At 39.3% G+C, this 22,551-nt stretch overlaps 1 protein-coding gene across 3 annotated transcripts in view; it reads left to right on the top strand.

The window, feature by feature from the left end:
- Positions 1–22,551, top strand: part of tenm3 (teneurin transmembrane protein 3) — a 203,763-nt gene that overhangs the window by 102,165 nt on the left and 79,047 nt on the right. For 2 of the 3 annotated variants that reach the window (XM_079279453.1, XM_079279451.1), the window contains 9 exons: positions 828–944; positions 7,246–7,329; positions 8,334–8,458; positions 10,314–10,569; positions 11,462–11,563; positions 11,802–11,996; positions 13,864–14,064; positions 16,358–16,543; positions 18,966–18,992. In XM_079279453.1, the coding sequence (XP_079135579.1) occupies positions 828–944; positions 7,246–7,329; positions 8,334–8,458; positions 10,314–10,569; positions 11,462–11,563; positions 11,802–11,996; positions 13,864–14,064; positions 16,358–16,543; positions 18,966–18,992 (1,293 nt within the window). The remainder of the gene's footprint in view (positions 1–827; positions 945–7,245; positions 7,330–8,333; positions 8,459–10,313; positions 10,570–11,461; positions 11,564–11,801; positions 11,997–13,863; positions 14,065–16,357; positions 16,544–18,965; positions 18,993–22,551) is intronic. The other variant, XM_079279452.1, reaches the window with a different exon arrangement.

Genomic DNA, 22,551 nt, shown 5'->3' on the forward strand with positions numbered 1-22,551 from the left:
TCCCCTCTGCCGCTTCAGTTTATAAAATGCCCCTTCGGGTCTGCACCTTTTCATGGGACAGTCAGCACATTTGAGCAGACAGCATGCAGAATAGAGGAGTGAAGTTTAGGAGGGAGGTGTGATGGTGAATAGAAATGGGCTCACCGGTGTGGCTGCTTCTCTTCTGTTAGGTTTGCACCAATTTGACTGTTTTTTGGCCTCCGAAATTTATATCTCAATTGAGATGCAGGGAGGAGGAGGGAGATAGCTAGTGAGCAGATGATTTACGAGCCAAGGGCGGGCGTGCACACACACACACACACAGATAGAGCAAGAGAGGAAACATGTAGGTGGTAGAGGTTAGCTGCTGGAGGCGTCCTTTGATGCTAACACACTCCATTGTATCTTTCCCTGGGTACTGGTGTATGTGGAGAGAATGAGGGAAATTGGCTGGAGTGGTTGTGTGTGGCACTATTTTTGTTTTTGCGGTATGTGTTTCCATATGGGCTTCAGTGTGTGTGTGTGTGTGTGTGTGTGTGTAGTGCCCATCTCATTTTTGCATCTAGCCTGAGAGCATTTTAGTTGTTATTCATGTTTCCAAAAACATACTGCTAGTGCCACACACACATATATATATATACTATATGTTCACTCTTCTTTTGTCTGTTAGTGACTCGGGCAGAAATGTTTTTATCGTTTTTCGTTTTCCTCTTTTATCTTCCCTTTACCTGTCCTCTCTTTCCCTCTCCTCTTCTTTTCTCTCTTCTTTTGTCTCTTCTTTTTAATTTTCCACCCTGTATTGACCTACCTGTTCCCTCTTGTGTCCTCTTCTGCCTCCTGATCTCTAGCGATGCACCTGTTTGGTCTCAACTGGCAGCTTCAGGAGAGTGAGGGACATGGAGCGTTTGAAAACGGAGGGGGACGAGATACAACTCCCAATACCTTTATGGTGTCTACAGACAATGGTGAGTTAAACACGTTTTTAAATCCTTTCTTCTGACAAGAAAAGCAACAAACAATGTGAGAAAAGTTGGCGAAGATGATGTTTGCTCCAGTGACAGTTTGTGACGCAGCAAGGAGAAGGCCACTTAGCCTCAAACAGAAATGGTTGTACCTGAGGGAAAGCTCTGCCGGCTGTAGTATTTAAATGTTACATATCCTCATATTGCAGCACTGCAGACAAGCCCTTGTCTTTTGATAATTAAATCCATATGCAACTAATATGCAATTGTGGTTTATGTTCAGTGCCAATGCAGGAAGTAGTGTGGTGCAGATTTAAGAGTGCAGAGGTCACGGAGATGGATAGTGTTTGACTGTGATAGTGGAGGCTGCGTTCACATATAGTAGAAGATCCATTCAGTGTGAACATATCTGCAAAATGCATTGGCACAGAACATCTTGCAGTTAATGTATGTTGTCTGATATGTGGATTTTAAAAAACATGGTGTAAGTGGCATTATGTTTCCTCCAGAAGGGTTTTTACATAATCTGTGTGTTTGAATGTAATTCTTAGTCGAAATGGTTGCCAGTAAACAGTCCCTCCCTCCATCCTGTTAGGTAATTTGAACATAATGAACACATCCTTTCACAGTATAGCCTGCAGTGTTTACCTGGTGTTACCATCTGCCGGTCTCCACACACTACTCTGACTTTCTTTGAGACGTGAGCTTCTGTTCGTCGTTCTCAGATCAAATGGAATAGTGCAAAGTAGCATGTAAGTGACATACCCAGCCATTTCCAGTCAAGATGTTTTTCTAGCATCAAGTTGAAGTTTTAGTTCATCGTCACTTTAACCAACGTATCCTCATACAACGGTTTAAAAAAGTTATTTTATGTCCAGCAACACAAGCGATCAGTGCTCCTAACCACTACTTGGTTAAGTTTAGGAAAATATTGTAGTGTTGGGTAAAAATAAGTATGGAAGTGGCTCTAATTACATATAGAAGTTACGTGACAAATAACTCAACGTTTCCTTACTACTGCTTACAGCAGTCTCCTGGGTTACTGTCCAGTGTTTGTTTGACCCTTCGTTCATCCCCACCTCTTCAATACATGGACTGCCAGTCCTGATTCACAATGACATGGGTAATATATGAATTATAGTGTATCACCTTTCATATAGGTGTAGCTGTGAACAGTACATGAAAACAGCTTGCTTTACAAATGATTGGATGTGTCCAACTGGGTTATGGACGTCTTGTAGCAACAGCAAAATGTTTTAATGAACCCTCAACCTTCTAAAATGTACTATAGAACTCCTGTTCATTCTGAAATATATTCGTAAAAACATTTCTTTGCCAATAGTACATAACTTGACCACTACACAATGGACAAACAGTAATAATAAAATAAGTAATTAATGTAGAAAAATGTGAAAGGGTTTTCTTGGTTCAATTGGCTTTTCTCTTCAATCTTCAATTCAATTCAAAAGAGCTTTAAGCGTGAAATACAAACGTACATACAATAAGTGAATATCTACTAAACACTGCAACATTTAAGACGTGTATTTAAAAGGTATCTCTCTCTCTCTCACACACACACACACACTTTACAATTATTTTCAGATGTAAGCTAATCTAGTTTTTCATCTATTTAGACATGTTCCATTGGGAATGGGTTTTATTTATATCCTATTACATGACAAAGAAATGTCTTTCAGTACCAGTTACATGTTAGACTTGCAAATATCCTAAGTCACCAGGATGTACCATGGGGATGTTCTGGGGAACATCCAGTTTTTTAATGGGGGAACAACAGACCTCGACATAATGAAGTCCCCCTATTAACATATGGATCCACCCCTACTATTCCTGCTCTACTTATGCATCATACATCAATCAAAGTATCAACTGAACCTCATGCTAATTATTATTTCAAGTATCATTCATTCAAAGATGCAAATCAATTGTTGTATATACAGTGGTATGCAGCCAATTCTGTTTTGTAGTGTTTTTAGCTGATTATTGTTTCTCTCAGTCCATGTTTGTCTTTGCTGTAGTCTGCTTCCCCTACTACAGTTGTCTCCTAGGCTTACACTAATTTCACCTTAGCAGTCTAATTGAACTTGAGTGTGTCTAATGACTATATCAAATGATACTCATAAATACAGGTATACAGGCATGGCACAGTATATTTAGCTGAGGTTTAATCCAAGGGCCAGAAACTACCAAATAAGCAAAGCACCAAAACATTCTGTACACGCAAAATGTGTGTGACGACTAGAACCTCCAGCGTACATCTTTGTCAGCTGTGTTTTCTCTTATAGACAGTTACACAGAGTTACAAGCCAACACACACACACACACACACACACACACACACACACACACACTCAGACTGTGCCAGCTTCATGGACATCCCTCAGGACCAACTGTCAATAGTGATGTACAGGACACCACAGTGTATTCTCTTTGTTTTTTTAAGTTACTCTGAGGGACATGAAACATTTAAACTGTCTCAATTTAATAATGATGCCTCTATATGACCTACATAAGTAAATGAAACCATCAGCGAGAGGATTGGCTATTTCTATACAGAAATTCTTAATTCTTGTCATTGTGGCCACCGGATCCGATTTTAATATATCAACACAAAATAAAAGTTCCACAATGTAGCTTTAAATATATAGGATATAGTTTTTTCCCATCATAATACACCAGCCAAATAGACTGTCTGTCAACTTTTGTTTTTACAGTTTTTCTCGATTGCTGAGACACATTTCTTGAAACGGTCACCCATTCTCTCAAAACTGTAAACACAAAACCTCATCTTCAAGCACTATTTACAAAACCTCTGAATCCTCTTGCAAAATGAAACTTTCGCCTCAAAACAGTTTTACCTGTGCTCAAAATCAAACACTGCTCTCAAATCATAAACAAAGTGATCAAAATAATATACACCATCAAGCAGTCAGTAAACAATACACCAATAAATAGAAAACACATTGTTCAAAACATATAGTTCTCAGGGAGAAGTAGATTTTTAATCTCAAAACTTCATTTTTCATATGAACGAAAACATGTTCTATTACAGTCGCTCAAAATTGATCAGAAATTACTACTGTGCTTTGCTCTTTGCAATTTCTTTTGTTCTTCCTCCTCCTTGTACCCCTATTTTTACAGTACTGTACCCTGCATCTCACAAACGTGTCCTTTGTCTCTGTGATACTGTAATTCTTGTTCTTTGTTGATATGAACCTGCAACCAGTCAAAATCTATTGAGCAGTCAGTACTGTTACTGTAACAAATAGAAAGCACCATGTTCAAGGCCATACAATTTGTTTATTGTACATTATACAGCCTACAATGCACTGTAGGCCTACTACAGTATACAATACCACAGTAAAAGGGACAAAAATCAAAGGAGTCAACATGTCATCAATGTGCTTCTTCTTGTCTTTGGGCTGGGTCAGGCCAGAGCACTTCATCGACATCACCTTCAACCACCTGTTTGCTCTCTAAACTGGCTTATATTGGTTGTGTCACATCATTTGATACAAGTGAAATCAATTTTGAGTGATTGTGTTCAATCAATGACATGTGTTCTCTATTTGTATTTGATTGTTGCCACTTGTGTTTACCAGTATGGATGACAAGTGCATTACAGTGCAGAATGTGTTTTGAGACTGAGAATGTGTTTAGAGTTTTGCTGAAAAGTCTAAGTGAGATCTGCAAATTGTGTTTTACCATGTGAAACAGTTTAAGGTATTGACAACAGACTGCACAATTAGCTAAATGAGTTCAGGCAACTGAGAACTTTGTTCAGCCAATGGGTTTTAGTGTTTTAGCAATTGAGAAAAACTGTATTAAAAACCTCCAATGTGCCATATGAAATAGAAGCAGCTCAACTTTCTCAAGAGAGGAATGACGCTAAAAGAAAGGAACTCTGATGGAAGCTTTCCCCCATGGGTCGCATTGAATTGACTGAGAGAAATTAAGAGCAGAGTCAAGTTATTGAACTTTGTTTGTCCTCAATTGCTTCTGCAGAACTTAAAAACAGAATAGTCTGCTCCGGCCATGACAGAGAGAGAGAGAGAGGGGGAGGCCAGTGGTGTGAGTGTGTTGTGTTAGAGATAAAGATGGATGAGTGTGCCTTCAAGCTGGGCTTGAAGACTTGTGTCATATGTTGAAGCTCATATTAGTGTAGCGAATGTGCTTAACGTATAGACTGTCACACGCACACACACACACACACGCACACACACACACACAGATCAGGGTCAGTGTTGGTTTACTGCCCAGATGTCATGACTTAAGCTGTTAAAGTGTAATGCTCTGAACAGGAAAGGCCGATGAAATTACAAACTTTGAACAGCGCTCAAACCATTCCAGCTCCATAGTGCAAACTATTTACATACAATTACATTGACGGAGGTCTGGATCCCATCTGAGACAACTGTGTGAAGTGCTCTACTTTCCCCAAACTTTAACCAAATTGAAGTTGATAGGTTATGAACCTTTTCATAAGTCATGTTGCATGACAACATGTTGGAGAGGTACAGCTCAGACAAATGTGAATTAAAAGTTAATTAAAGTTAAAATAATTAAATTAAAGATGAAATGATTGAAAAGGGATGATTTTAACTGACCCTTGCTAAATCTACCCCTAGAATGCAGACTGGCCAATTATAGCGTGGCATCAGCCAGCTCTGACCAGGGTCTGACATCTGTCCAGCTCTGCTCCAAAGACTGTCCTGCAATGGTTTCAGATGTTCTTCATTTTCAGGCTGGTTTTGTGGATTCGGAGTTAGACATGGTTATAGCATGATGCAGGGATGTTGTATTTTTGTATGCCAACCCGGAAGTTAGCATTTCATTGGTTCCCTCGACAAAGGCCAATGGGATTTTCTCGATTGGATATTGGATTATTGCAGAAAATTAGCTATGCGGCAAACAAGGTGTATGATACACTTTTTTTTTTAAGCAATTTAATCTTTACAGATGAACAACACTTTTATAATGTTTGAAGCTGGATGCAAGCATCAGGAGTAAAACAGCTCAGATCATCAAACAGCTCGCTTCTCCGGGTCCCCAGCACCAAGCTCCGCACCATGGGCGACCGGGCCTTTGGCTCGGCAGCTCCACGCCTATGGAACAGTCTCCCTGACCACCTAAGGGCAACACAGACACTGGTCTCTTTTAAGACTGGCCTAAAAACCTTTTTATTCAGGAAAGCCTTTCTGACCTAAGTCACTGTCAGTTATTTCTTTTGTGTTTCTGTTCATTCACTGGTTTTTATTTTATTATAGTTTTTTTTTATGTTTTAACTATGCTTTTTACTATGTTTTTACTATGTACTGGCTCTGTGGCACTCTGAGATAAAAAAAAAAAATGAAAAGTGCGTTACAAATAAAATACATTATTAAAAAGATTATGTCGGGCTATTAACAAACTACACTGTAGTCATATGAGTGCGAGTACACGAGTCTGTACAGGCAGACGAGTTGGCATGATGGCTTTTTAAAGTCTCTTTTGTTTTTAGCAACTACCTCTTTAAAGACAGGTGAAAAATCTACTGCCAAATTGAATATCATAGAACAACACATTAAAGTAATTTAACCTTGTGTTCGCCATCTAACCAAAAAATACATTAAAAAACACATTGACTTCGAGAAAGGGGAACCGGAGGTGCAAATTAGCTTACTCCTTTCCAGGTTTTAAGACGCGTTCTTGCAGCACACTATAATGGTAAATGGACTGTACTTGTAAAATGCCCTTTTTAGACTTCTGACCAGTCAAAGTGCTTTAACAATGGACTAGAGGAGCTGGGGATCGTACCACCGATCCTCTGATTGAGGGATGACCTGCTCTACCTTCTGAGCCACAGTCGCCAAATGAATGAATGTCCACACATGCAGCTTTTGCTTTTCAGTGATTGTAACAGTGAATTAAGACCTACCTGGCTTTACAGGAACAGTGTTATTCTTTCATTGAATCGTCTTCTTTCTGGATCTCCAGGTGATCTGTAGCTTTAGCTTCTATCTTTATCTTTTCAACCTGTTTTCACTGCTGAATCAGTTTGACATCCTGAACAGATCCTTCAAAGAACATATTGGAGACCCTTCTGTCTTCTTCTCTCTTAAATCACCTTTACTTTTTCCCAAATAAGCTATCAAATTTTTTCAGGGTGTGAAGCTTGTGACAGTGTGGGCTCCACCGTAATGTTAACTCTGACAGCTTGACGGAGGAACAGTGGAGGGCGGGGCTTGGTGAAGGGTCAAGACTGTGATTTACATTTCCTGCACGCTCTGTTTTTATCTCTCTGCAGGTAAATTGTTTCTTCTGGAGAACAGTACCATAGACACAGGAGAGGTGGACGTGGGTAGACGAGCCATACAAGATGTCCCGCCAGGTAAGTTACGCACACAAATATGTCAACAAAGTGTAAATTCCCACACAACAAGATACACTCACAAAAGCTTAATACACTAAATCGCCAGTTTTTAAAGTGCCCGTAGCTGAAACTAATGAAGTCTAATCCCACAGTCCTGCAATATATCCTATCTACCGTGGCGTTATACAGTCATCTTTCATCTTTCAGTGTTTTTGAGAGGTGTTGATTCAACTATATGATAATTTTGGTTGTTGTGTCTATTATTGTCTCCCCAATTTATATTACAGTAGTGTGAATGTGTCACGTTAATCCTTAACAATTGAAGCATGTTGGAGGGTGACAATTGTTTTCTATTACACAGCCTAGTTGAATATTTAGTTCTGATTAGCATTCTGATATTCTTTTTAGCAGACAGCTGCTATGAATAACAGACCTTTACTATGGATGCAGTCTAAGCTATAGGGCTATTTTTTTCTTTTGGAAGCAATACATTTTCAAATCAATATTTTGATACAAATTATTGATTTTGTTAGTAAGTAGCCATCAAGGTCCTGCTCAACCTGTCGGTGTTCCTTTTGCAATAATGACCAGCTCGCCTACATTGTCCCTTATTTATTATGACATTATCGTTTACATACTTTTTGAGCCTCTCTAAATAATCATTAAGTGGTTTTAAAGATTAAATATTTAGCTGATTGCAATATAATACATTGTAATGTTTTTATGCATGGCACATACTATATTTCTAAACAACTCTTGAGTCAGCATACTGGCAGCAGTTCCAGGAAATTAATAATTAGTTGTATTAGTTTTTTGGAAAGAAAATTGAGGTTGATAATATAATGTTTGAAATATGTGTTTCTATTGTGCGTGATAGAGTATCTAGGATCCATGACTTTTATATTGTATTGTTGTGTGAGCATATTGATCTATGTGGTGTACAGAGGGGATTTTCTGAACATGTATGAAGAACAAAAGAAAGATTTTGACTCCTGCTGGTTTGTTATTGTTCTTTATTCAAGGTGTGTTTTGGAGGTCTCAGCTATATATTGACCAACCGCAGTTTTTGAAATTCAACATCTCCGTCCAGAGAGACGCTCTTGTTGGAGTGTATGGACGCAAAGGCCTGCCGCCCTCACACACACAGGTTGGTTGCACAAACAGATGCATGTGACTATAATGCTCTAGTTACCCCTCTAGTGTCAGTTTTGGACGTGTCAGGGACGACGTGTCAATGTATGCTTGTTATTAAATGCCTAGTGTCTTTTCAGAGTACACTTACTCAACATTGACGAATAAATGAATATCACGCAAAGGGCTTTACATACAGCATGAGAGCAAGTAAGAATGTAACAGGAGTCACAACTAAACGTCTTGTCATTGTCACTTTAGCCGATAGTTGAAGCCATTATTGGTATGCATCCATACCTTATCCATGTCTTAAAAAGGGCTTAAATCACAAAGCACCACCAACCATGTGAGCATAGAATGAAAACCTCGACAGAACCTTATTTGGAGGAGAAAGCTTGTGCAATTCAGAGAGGAATCGATAGATGCCATGGTAAAACTGCCACCAACATGGGCCCTCACATGAGATGTGTGAGAAAGAACAATCTGAGAAGGCAAAGTTCACAGAAGCTAGGGCAGCACCTTTGTCCACTGCTAAATAACAACCCTGTGTTCAAGATAGGATCTGGTGTTTTCATCTGGGTCCACAGAAAGAAATGTTATCAAATCAGATCAGTAGCCACCATTATTTGGAGATCTCTGACATAGCGTTTAAGAAAGTCTGCCCTCAACCACCCAGAATCCTCAGGCCTTTCTACTTTTAACAAATACCATAAGTGATGAAAAAACTCTGCCTCTCAAAATGTCAAAACCATTAATCTCTTTTGCAACTTAGCAAGTGCGTCTAGGTCAAGTGCTTTATGGATTCTTGGTTAATAATGAAGCAGATAAGCTTCTTACAAACCTAAACTACCCTTTGACTACACTTACATCTCTGTGTGATGAATCATGTCTTCTATCAAGGGACTAATCCACTTATCTGTAAAAGACAGCTTCATACAATGCCACCCCTATCACAGCTCAATGTTAGCACTTTAGATAATCGACAGCGCTGTGTGTGTGTGTGTGTGTCCTTGTCGTAACCTTAATCCATCTAAGTTCTCTTTTTTATGGCTCCACCCCGGCATTATGTTTTAAGGTCGTCCGTCCGTCTACCATTCTCATGAACGTGATATTTTAGGAACGCCTGGAAGTCCACTTTGACTCAAAGAGGAAGTAATTGGACTTTGGTGGTAAAAGGTCAAAGATTGAGGTCAATGTGACCTCAAAGCCGGCCCCTTCTTGTGAATTAGATTCCTCAGGAACGTCAGACGAGAATTTGTTCAAATTAGGCACAACAGTCCGCTTGGACTCGAGGATGAACTGATAAGAATTTGGTGGTCAAGGGCCAAAGTTCACCATGACCTGTGTGTTAATCTAAGCTTGATTCAAATGTTATTTGATCAGAGGCAAACTATCAACAAGTAGACTCAATCAATTAACAATTATCCTCCATGTCATCTATGAATTCAATGAAACAAATAGCAAACATGAGGCTGTTTATTAAACCCCACATCTAAAACATCAGGAATCAAACTTTAAATACCATAAATATCTAAATTGAATTCCTTGTAAATCCATCCGTTAGGGATTGATATACCTCGTCATGGACCAAAGTGTTTTGTGAGTTGACTATTGTGCGAGATAAAAGGTCAGAGACTTACCAAAATCCATATTTCTCTGAAATTCATAGATGATCTTCCCAAACTCAATGGAAATCTGGCTAGTTGTTAAGATGGACAGACAGTTGGACTGAGCACCATTGCTATCCATAGGCCTTGCCCCCAGTAATGTAACATATACCATGCTGTACAACTTTAAGTTTGTTACAGTTATGCTAAATCTTGGACTGAGAAAAAATATATTCAATGTCTTGTGTATTTTTCGTCTTCCAGTACGACTTTGTGGAGCTACTGGACGGTAGTCGCCTCATTTCCAAAGACAAACGAGCGCTCAGTGACACGGACGCAGGACATGCACACCCAGCTGGTGCACATGAGGAGGAGTCTGGAAGAGGAGCCCGTCGCACACGCTCAGTGAACGTGCACGAGGCTGGCTTCATCCAGTACCTGGACACAGGAATCTGGCATCTGGCATTTTACAACGACGGACGCAACTCAGAACAAGTCTCTTACAATACCGTTGTCATAGGTGAGCGAAAGCAGCATTTTTGTAATAAAGTGAATACTGTATGTTTTGTTTATTGGTGAGTTACTGTTAGGAGGTGTAGGTGCACTTCTAAAGTACACATGACAACAATCATACAACATTACTTAATGACTGTGAGCCCACCAGTTAAACCTGCATTATACAACCTTGTCATTACAGGAAGTCAGATAAAAACTACATATTTTTATAATACGAAACAGTGCAAAGCAGTGTGGGTACCGTATTCGATGTCCAATGTCTGTCACACAAAGTTGCCTCAACTGGAAAAAAATGTCTGCCATGAGCAATTGTATGGAATGCAAATCTAACAGAAAGAGTACAGCTATGTTGTTTGAATCAGTAGAAATTTTCAGGTAATTTCTTACCTTTAATAAATCAGTTCTATGGTGGATTTGATAGACAGACTGGAATTCATCTTGTATATTATTAGTATTCAGAAGATCATGTAGTCGGTGAAATACAATTTCTTAAAGAATTTTACTTGGTAGTTATTGTTAAAATGGGACATTTTAGAAACAATTGGAATGTTTGCCAGTGTTTTATTTTTTTTTCCTGCTAGCAAGAGTGTGCAGGAAATGGTTCGGTGTGGCAGAGAGCCAGCAATAATGTCTGTGTGTGTATGACAGAATAAGAGAGCGAGACAAAGAAAGGCAGCGGGATAAATGGATGTTAGAATGTGTTGATTGGACTGGCTGTAACTACGGCAACCACAGAGGGCCGATGCTGTGTGCAAGTATGTGTGTGTTCTTTTTTCAAGATGTACAGTTGCATATCCAGCCTACCCAATTAACTTACACCTCTCTCTCTCTCTCATTCTCCCTCTCGCTCTCATTCTCTCTCTGTCTCTCTCTCTCTCGCTCTCTCTCTTAATCAGAGTCGATTATGGAGTGTCCTCAGAATTGTCATGGAAACGGAGATTGTCTCTCAGGAATATGCCACTGTTTCCCAGGATTTCTGGGGCCTGACTGCTCTCGAGGTAATCAGACACACACAAATACAAATACTCTGCCACCCATAGAGAGGCAGTAATTGTTGGGAGATGAAATCAATTGTCTTTTTTGACCGTGGACATAGTCATTTGTGAAATTTTAAGACTGCACTCATTGAAAATGTGTGAGTTTAAGGGGAACTTTGTAGGTTCAAGTGTCTGATTTAACGAGTCTATAAAGCCAGCATGTCTAACTGATCCATTGTACTGCATGTGTTTGGTCCAGCTGCCTGCCCAGTGCTGTGCAGTGGCAATGGCCAGTACTCCCGTGGCCGCTGCCAGTGCTACAGTGGGTGGAAAGGCACTGAGTGTGACGTGCCAACCAACCAGTGCATCGACATCCACTGTGGAGGACACGGCATCTGCATAATGGGTGCCTGCATCTGCAATACTGGTTATAAGGGGGACATTTGTGAAGAAGGTAAGACTAATTTCCTCCGAGGACAAACACAAAAAGGTGCATTAGTTACATATTATGTTATTGGCAGTAGTTAGCCCCCTTGCTCTGGGACATTTTAACACTGCTCTGCTTCATTTTCCATCGACGTGCTGGAATTTGGTGACGACATTACTACATATTTAAATGTCAACCTAAATAATTGATTTAGCGCACATTTATTGCTACCCATGACATTTACTTTTGAAATACAAACAGCCATGCAATTTGTTATAATAGAAAAATAATTCATAAATCGGTTTCACTTGCAAAGTTTACATCGTTTTAACCAACATCATTGAGGACCTTGCAGGACACTAAATGAATGGCATGTATTATTAGGTGGATAATTGAACGGCTTTCGAAATGTTAATAGAAGTATTTTGGAAGATGTAAAGAAGACACTTGATTATTCCTTGTTTGGCGTTAGCACACTTTGTTACACCTACTGTGCCAAAATATCCCAATTTATTAGTTCTCCATGTTTATACATAAGATGTTGCTGCTCTGTGAAATAAGAACATGTTTTTACATACATGGTAACTGTCAAATTGCTGACAGGTAGTTGGCTAAATTAGGCTCCAAACTGTACACTACACTAATTTAATCTGAATTGATCAATACTAGTCTGCTATTTGCTGGTTGGACACACACACATACACACACAGACAATGCAGAGTGGTTGACAGCATCCTCTACACGGGGACACACTTTCACATCAGGTGTGTACAACTGTAGACACAAAGGTGTGCACATGCTGCATATGCATACACACTCATTCAAAAATGCAAATACAAATCATAGGGGACGGTACCCAGATTAGTTCAATCCTCTATCACACTAATCCTTTGTGACTGAGTATAAAGAAGGAGAAAATGAGAAATTATTTTCTCTGAACAACGGAGCCTGTGACTGTGTGTGTGTGTGTGTGTGTGTGTGTGTGTGTGTGTGTTAATCCCATTTACGACTGCTGAATCAGCAAATTATGTCAAAGATGACATGGAGGATTTTCATGATGAAGTATCACAGTCAAATTGTAAAGAGCGGCACTGCGTGTGAAAGAGGGCGGAGGAGCCGGTGGCTGATGAGTAGCCTATGAAGGGGGATGGGGTCCAGGTTCCAGTTCTTTCTTGACTGTCAGCATCAGAACAACGAGCATATGCAGGTTCCCTGACACAAATAAATAGATATAAACACTGTATGCAACCTGCACTGCACCAAACAGCAGGCAGTTGGCGACCAGCTGATGAACAAAGTCAGAACATTTTATTTTATATTTGATTTTATTGTTGCAAAAATATATAGTATGTCGTTATGATCATACATTATGAGTCAGGTATATTATTCTAATAATGTCACAGAATACCTGAAAATGTCACAACTCCCCACTCCCGATGGTACTGGTTTGATGAAATCGGGTAATGTCTAGAAGGTAGCCCGCAAGTCAAGGGATCTGGATAGAAGTTGCCTTATTGTTTTATCTAAGTTTTAACAGATTGACACCAATATTAGAAGTGTTATTGTTTCTGAATATAAAGACTTACCATCTACAAAAAAATGGCTCCAACGCTATTTGCCTTGTCCATAAGGCATGTGCTTATGAGCAACGCTTAATGTCTGTGTGTTCTGTGTTGAGCTACAGTTTCTAAGCTATTAAGACTTCTCAAATCATTTGAAAAATACTCTTTTTTTATTGCAAGACAGAAGACATTACATACTGCTACTTATTGTTTCCCTCAAGTGTACAAAACTGTACATAATGTAATGTGTGTGTGTGTGTGTGTGTACTATATGTACGGCAGTCACTATTTGCTTTACGGTTAACTCCCCCTCTTCATCTCTCTGTCTCCAGTGGACTGCATAGACCCCAGTTGTTCAGCCCATGGGGTGTGTATTCATGGGGAGTGTCATTGTCAGCCCGGCTGGGGCGGAGCCAGTTGTGAGATCGCAAAGGCCATGTGTCCGGACCAGTGTTCGGGTCACGGCACCCACAACGCAGAGACCAGCACCTGTACCTGCGACCAGAACTGGACCGGGCCCGAATGCTCTTTAGGTGTGTGTCACGTTGAATGTCTTGTGGTGGGACAATCTGTCGTTGTAGATGTTTCTTTCTGTCTTTCCCGCCTCATGACTTACACAATCTATAAAAAGACTAGACTTCATTTTTACGGCATTTGTAGAAGCAGCATGGCACCAAGCTTTACAGAGTTAATACAGTGCTTTACGGAATCATTAAGAGTGGATAAAGAAGAGCTAGATCTGCATACAACTAAAACAAAAAAGCAATTACAAAGCAGAACATAATTAAGATAACAGTGTTAGAGATGTGAGCCCCTAGGATCAGGCATAAAAGACGGGATACATAGTCTGTAAAACAAGCAGCAAGGCATAACGTGAATAAGACGCTCCATTATGTAAAACCAGTACCTGTAAACATAATTCTGTGGAGTGATTTAAAAGATTAATTTTACAGGCAGTGTACGTTTCTGCAGCGCGGCTGCTCTGATGGCAAAAATATGTTCACCTCTAGAAGTTAGCCAGGAGTTTGAAAGAGCCAGGAGAACCTTGCTGGAGGATACCACACTCTGGCTTGTGAGGAGGGGGAGCAAGGTCATTGGCATAGCTGGGGGCTAAACCGCATTAAGACCAGTGAAATAAGCAGCCTCTCCAAATCAATTCTTTGGCAGCCAATAAAGAGAAACTAGAAGAGAGGAGCGATGGTCTCAAGATTACTTGCAGTGTGTTGCACACCCTGCAGCTGTGGTTTGCAGTAGCTGCAAATAAAAGAGCCATCTCTTGACAGTGGAAGGAGTCAGAGTACAACAATCTGGGCGATGTGAAAAAGTAGCACAGATACGTTTTTTATGGTCTTTGTGGATAAATAAGTAAGCTAAAACATGACACATGTTGACACAATCACTGAAAGAGTTCAGAAACAAAAAGGGAACTTTCTCTTGGAGACACTCAACACCGTAAATAGTTCTGCTCTGGTACCAATGCACAACCGCGTCTCTTATAAATAACCATCATATACTGTACAACTGGTGATAGAATAAAGACACCTGCATTACATTTCTTTAAATAGGAAACAATAATATTGAATGTTACTTGCAAAACATTGATTTTCAAAATGAGTTTCTTTCCCTACAATTTCTTACACTGTTTCTTTAATTGTTTTTAAATCTCCTTTTCTTTTGCCTTATGTTTTGATGCTTTTAATGGTTTTATGTGAAGCACTTTGAATTACCTTGTTGTTGAAATGTGCTATACAAATAAACTTGCCTTGCCTTGCCTTGCCTTGCTGCTGGCAGCTAAAGCAATAATAATGATGATGATCATATTTAGGAAAGTCAAAGCACTTGATTAAGGTTTTGAAAAGATTGTGGTCTTGGTTGATTATTTAAAAAGTCAATGCTAATTTACAGCATGAAACAGGACATATTTACTTTTAACCAAAGTATTTAACCAAAACCACCATATTTCCCTAATCTCAACCTAAGAGTTGTTCTTGCCTACATGTGGGCTGTACTGTGTCTCAGTACTGTCATTCTTAATCCCATCCACCCCGGCATCTCTAAATTGTCAAAAACATTACCAGAGCATAACCGTCACTTCATTTCCTCCTAAATGTATTGGGCAGAGTGTTGAATTTTAAAAACAAGTCCTTCAAAACTAGATGACAGAATCGTTTTTTTGTCAGTGCATTTGCAAATGCTCGATCAACTGAAGGTTCCTTCCTAAAATAATACGGCTTTTACAAAATTCATATGGCTGTTTTCTGACCTGCCGCTGTTATAGAGAGGGTTCGGTTAGGTTTAGGTCAGGGAAAAAACAGCAGCAAGTGACAGCACTAATGCAGATAAAGAGGTGAGATAATAAAAGCTGTTGGAGGAATGCAGATCAGTAACAGATGGCTTGACATAAAAACAGGAAAGAGTATGTGTGTGTGAGTACGCGTTCTCACTTCTATTTGTGTTGCCGTTGGCTGTTATGCCGAGTGTTGTCAAATCCATTCAACACACCTCCAATTAAGTGCTGTCGCTTTGTGAAATACACACGCAAACAAAATGTAATTACACAAACACAAATATACCGTTTGTTCTGGCGTGTTCTGGACCTATGAACACACTCACAACACAGATCGTTACAATCCAGGCAGATACCATGACTCATATTTCACATTATGCATATTTACTGTATTGTTTATGATAATTTGTAAGTGCCTTAAACCACATTTTCTGAAGTACAGTATTGATGTGCCATGAGCTAGTAAATACAGTATAAAGTATCAAATCAGTTAGCATTGTGATTCCATGTATTAATATCTCTTTTTCTTTCTCCTACAGAGGTGTGTGAGGTGAACTGCGGCAGCCATGGCGTCTGTTACGGCGGTGTGTGTCGATGTGAGGAGGGCTGGACAGGAACGGTGTGTGACCAGAAGGCCTGCCACCCTCTGTGCAGCAAGAACGGAGTGTGCAAGGAAGGGAAGTGTGAGTGTGACCAGGGATGGACAGGGGAGCACTGCAATATTGGTGAGTGGATCACATGCCTCACACACACACGACCACACACACACACACTACAGGAAAAAGTGTAAGAAGGGAAAGTGAGGCTGTGATTAAGATGCTACTCAGGATGCACACTCAGCATTCATACTTCCACATGCAAGCGGGTTTTTTTTTGTCACTGGTTTTTTTGTTGTGAAATGAGGATGTCTAGAAAAGCATATATGTGCTCTGTTCAAAGACAGTGAGAGGAAATGTGGTCGTCACATCACAATGAAAAGACAGTAAAGTTGTGCTTGAATCTGACATGACTTCATGAGTTACTTAAGTTCCAGTAGGACACAATAAAACAGTAGCACATCACTCCACAGCCTTAGAAGAGTTGGTGGGTAGGCAATACGGATATATTATAGCCTCTTTTCTTCATGGCTGCTGCCACTGTGAGATTAACGATAACTGTTGCTGCTAATTATACGGATGTCCATGATTTTGTTGGTTGTCGCTGGCGTCCAATAATACCGGAGCTGCGATAGTGTCCCTTGTGAAAATGATATCCATTGTTGTAAAAAAACAAAATTGTCCAGTAAAGTCAGTCATGGTTTGCCATCTTGCTGGGGGATGACATCATCATGAACTCTTTTTTATCAGCTGTGGTTATCCCACAAGTTAAAACAAGTGGAAACACTGCTAGTCCTGTAAGGATAGTCCAACCCTTGTTAATAGTAATCAATATTATCTAAGAATGATCCAGGTTGCTGCACTAGAATTGAGATTAATAAATTGTGATTCTAATAAAGACTAACATTGACATTCATTTGGAGTGTTTCTGTCCAACTGTTGAATGTTAGTCCCATATTCACTCTCTTCTTAGCTCTGTTTAGTCTTCACTTATTCCTGAGAAGAATATCTGACTCTCAAGGCCAAAATGCACTGAAAGAGAATTGATGCTCCTATGGTGCACTGCAGGCATTCGATTTGAAATGCCAACACTACAGAACCAGCAGTATTTTAGGAAAAGTCCCTACTGAGGCAATATTTTGACTATTACAATACCTCTTAATCATTTAACTTGATCTCAATCATGAAGGTCCTGGTTCAAAACTATAAAGTGGATACGATTCAATTATTAATATGATGGATAATAGATGGAACTTTACCTGGATAATGTGAAATAGCCGTCACATGATCTGCTAGATGGAAGACATATCTCTGTTGTGGTCGTTGCTGCTTATTTTACCTCATAAACAATCTTTGGCTGAATACAGACACCATCCTGCAGAGGGCACACAAACCCGACAGCAACCAAGTTTTATTTTGGTCTGCCGCTAGCTTTGGTCGCTGTGTCCTCATTTTTCAAAGCAGTTGGACTCGCACAGTGTACAGTGAGTTTTTCAGAGCCGCAAAAAAAGGAGACTGCTTTTTGTGAGTTGACACCTTTTAGATGATCATAATGAAATAGATTTTGCACACAGAAGAATGAAAAAATGATAAAGAACAATAACATTGATCTGGATTGATATACTGTCATTGATGCAAAGTGAAAAAGTCAACACATCATATTTAAGATACGCTTTTATTTTGAAATATTCATGGCGCATCTATGTTACCATTTCTGTCCAAGTGCAAGTCCCTCCTACAGAGCCCAGAATTAAATTGACACATTAAATTGATTTTTTTTGTTGCTTTTTGTGAAATGTAACGCAGGCCCCTGAATTGAATCAAATGTCAAATAAAATAAATACACACAAACTTAATTTGCTTGGTATCTACAGTATTGACATTGGGTGACATCTATGAGTTGGGAGATGCTATCCTGTTGTGTGGTACTAGTTCAAAAGTGAAACAGATGAGCAGTAGAAACTCTATGGCAGCTTCAGCTCACCACCAAACCCTTATCTTGTTGTCAAACAGACAGACAGCTGCAGTTTAGCTGGGAAAGAGTTGCAAACAGCAGTGAGATGAGGGGAAATCCATTTGGAAGACTTGGCCAACAGCTCGATTGTTTCGACAGATTGCAAGGCTGGGGAGAGGATTCATACTTATTCTGTCCTCTTGTCTCTAACCATCACATTTATACCTGGTGTTTAAGTTTGCTAGAAACTGTGACCACACTGTAGCTTTGTTTCCATATTCAATAATTGGCTGTATTTATAGTTCAGCATGTTTACGGTTTTTAATTCTCGTAAAGACAGCAGTTCAGTGTTTAACAAGAAAATAACAGAAACAAAAGTCGGCCTGATTTTGGACCTTGAAAATTCAGTTGTGTTGATATTATATTTAGTTTCTTCTGTCTCTTTCTCTTTCTCTCTTTTTTCATTGATCAGCTGCCCTCACTGATTGTGATGCTGGATATGAGATCTTTTTTACTATTCTACTGCCTATTTTTCCGGACTAAATGCTCTTCCTATCTATCTCTTTTCTTCCTTTGTTTTGTCCTTCCTTCTCAAAGCTCACAATCCGGACATTAGAGTAAAAGGTACTGTACTCTTCTTCTCCTCATCACTAGCTTTTTCTCATCATCCCTTCTTTGGCTTTTCTCTTCATGTTCTGTGGACCTGTGGCTGCTTTTATTTACTTATCGATTCAGACTTTTTTTATTTTGAATATCTATATTATGTGTTTTCTCTTCACCCCCTCTATCATGGTGCCAGCTCTGATAACATGTATGTTTACTGTTGCTCTGAACATTTCAGGATTGTATTATTGTCCTTAGCAAAATGCACATTGGCTTTATTTTCTTTTGCATATTGGGTTGCACACTTCGATGTTTTCCGATAGAATAGAATGAATTACTTTTCAGCTTCTTTTGAATGAGTTGAATGAATTTCTTTCTGTATGTCCACTGGTTCCTCAGAAGTAGCTTGACTTTTTTAGTTTTCCAATACTGGGACTCCCTCGACAACAATGATACATCTGAAGTAGTTCATCCTGACACCATACAATATAACTAACATTGTGTGTTTGTCATCGACTCGACCAAACTTCAGCCTCCTAAATTTCTTGCAAGCGACCTTTTATTATTTTAGCAGTGAACTGTTCTTTTTAGGGATGCTCCGATCCTATATCATCTCTTGTTCTTTTCCATCAAAAGTTACAAAACAATGTAGGTCAGAAAGTCACAATTGGAAGGAGTCTCTAAAATATTGAGTTATGTTGGCCTCCAACATGAGGTGTCTGGCTTTTTATCATTTTATTATGAATTGGTTTGACTCTGATTATGTATATTTTAAGTTTCTGTACTGTACAGCTGCAGTTAACTGTTATGTTGACGCTGGATCACAAAGAAAAAAAACGAAATTAAGCACGAAACAGAGCTAATTCCAAAAACAAAACCCTTGAAAAGTTTGACATTGTAATATTTGACATTCTTAGTGGCTCTGGATGGTCAACACATCTTTTATCTTTTAGAAGACTCAGTACAAGCACAGACAATATAATATTGAACATTTCCGATGTAGACCGTGAAATGCTGGCTCAGCTTTAGGCTTAGGTTTCCTGTAAGCTGCTTCTCCTCCCGTCCCCGTCTTTATACCCAGACGTACTCCTACATGGGTGTGAATGGGTTTAAGTAGCCGTAATCTGACTCGCACAGTCGGCTTTTGTGCCAAAGACGTCATTCGTGCGTTAGACAGGACATTTGTGTTATTATTTAAGTAAGTAAGTATTTGCACAATTACAAAGCAAATGGTTATTGCACTGTGACAGTGTTCAATGGAATTTAGCTGATTTAAACTTTATTTTTGTGCAACATGGGACTATTCTAGATAAAGAGCTTCATAATACTTGCTCAGAAGCAATGGAAAATAAATAGAAGGCAATAAAAAGAAAAAGATATTTTGGATGATCAGGTGGTTTACATCATGTACTCAATCTTACAGTTGCAGTCATATCAGTTATTTGTAGTTATAATTAAAAAAGAAAAAAAACTTTTGTTATTGCATCGTAGTGCATCCTGTTTATATATGTTAATCATTTAGATACAGTGACTAAGCCAGAATTTTAGAAACACTGACAATCATGAGTCCAGACGACCTCCACCCCCTCAATACAATATTGCATCATCTGACACGTTATTTATATTGGAGTACAGATGTGGTGATTAAACCTTAGTTTTTAAAGTTAAGGATCGTCAACTAAAACACTTGGTTCAGGTCAAGGAAAGATTGTAGTTGTTGTAAAAAAACAAAGCAGTTAACATTAGTGTTTGGTCTGCAACAGAATGTTAAGTCCAGTCTGCTGCTTAAAGGTCAAGTGAACTACACAACCCTTCAAATTCCAAACAATAAAGTCTAATGTTGTTTAACAGTTCTCTCCACACTGCCGGGAGTTAAACATTCAGTGAGAAAATAATGAATCCTTCACTTTGTAGGTATTAATTGAACAGAAATAGTCAAATTTAAAATCTGAATAGTAATAGAAATAGCCCATAAAATATAGACCAAGTGTTTTAGATTGTATGTTAGCACCCCCGGTTGTGGTCAATGGTAGCTGTCCCGATCCTGACTTCTAATTTATGTTAAGCTCCAAAAATGATTGATCCTACGCTTACCATAATGCAACTCAAAAGCTCCTTTTGCTCTTTAATCACCATGTCTTTAAAGCTCCATGCCATCATCCAGGGTTATACATCTTTCTTGGAGTCAGCAGAGGAACTGCAGCTTCGTCCTGCTTCTACTCACCACTTGCTAACGTGCACTATATTTAACAGTATATCAATGTAACAATTTCTGTTTGACAGCAACTGTATTATTTTCCACCCAGATGCTTTTGTTTTCACTGAAAGGTGCTAGAACACAATCAGAGGAGAAGACGTTGTTAGAGAATCAAAACAAACATTTTGGAACTTTTTTTATTTAAATGTTTTATCTTCTGCCTTTTGTCTTTCTTCCCTCTTGTGTGATCTAAATGTGAATGCTGACCGGTTTGAGTGAGGGGATCATTTTGACTCTGTTGAGGTTCTACTGCTGTGTCTCTCTCTATGTTACTGCTCTCCCGTGATCCCAACTCTTTTCTTCCTCTCCTCCTCTTCCTTTGGCTGCCATTTCCATCTGTCCATCACAGAGAGTATATTTGGCGGTGCTGCTTTTGTTTCAATTTACTTTTTTTCCCTAATTTTCCTCCCTCTCTCCCTCGTGCCCTCTCCTATTCTCAGGATATAAAGGTAATTCATGCCAAAGACTTAATAAAGGCCTTACTATCCCAGAACACCACCACTTCGCACTGCTTTGTTCACTTCCTTTGATTCCGATTTTTTTCCATTTCATTTCATTTTTTCCTGTCTTTTTGTTTTTTTCCTCACTCTTTTTCTGTCTATCAGTCTGTCTAAACGCACGGCACACGTGTTTTTGTATTGTCTTATCGTTATACCTCTGTTGTTATTTCTGCAGTCTTTTTATCAATCTTGTTTGTTTTTCTGTCACATTATTATTGCCCCTGTCTCTGATTTTCACACACAAAACACAGACGATACAGATGACGATGCACACAAGCACATACTCACAAAACAGAAATGTGCGAACACACACACACACACACACACACACAAATCCAAGGTGTGTTATTCCTGTTTTGTCTTGCATCCACAAGCCTGATATATGTATGTGTGAATACAGCCAGCTGCTGTTCCTCTGTCCTCCATATATCTTATCCTCCCTTTCCTGTCTCTCTCTCTTTATCTTTCTCTCAATCTCACCTCCTCACCTTCCATATTTACCTCCATCCCTTGTTCTGTCTGTCCAGCTGGGCTTTGCTTGGTTCTGATTCTCACCTTTAATTATTCTGATTGCCAGCCTCACTGTCCTTTCTGTGATCAAGGAATGTCAAACAGGGACATAAAGTATAGCCTTCTTAGGCATGCAGTCCAAACCACCCTGTCCTCCCTTTACTTTGTGCGCTGTGTATCTGTCTACCTGTTGTGTTTTCACATGGATTTTAACCTGTGATGATGTTGTTTTTTTCACTGACAAGTAGAACAAGACCAAAGGAATCCATATTTTAGAGCAAAACAATAGTCTTTGTCAACTGGCTGGGTGTCA

This window comes from Melanostigma gelatinosum (assembly GCF_949748355.1).
Source record: "Melanostigma gelatinosum genome assembly, chromosome: 11".
NCBI classification, from domain to species: domain Eukaryota; kingdom Metazoa; phylum Chordata; class Actinopteri; order Perciformes; family Zoarcidae; genus Melanostigma; species Melanostigma gelatinosum.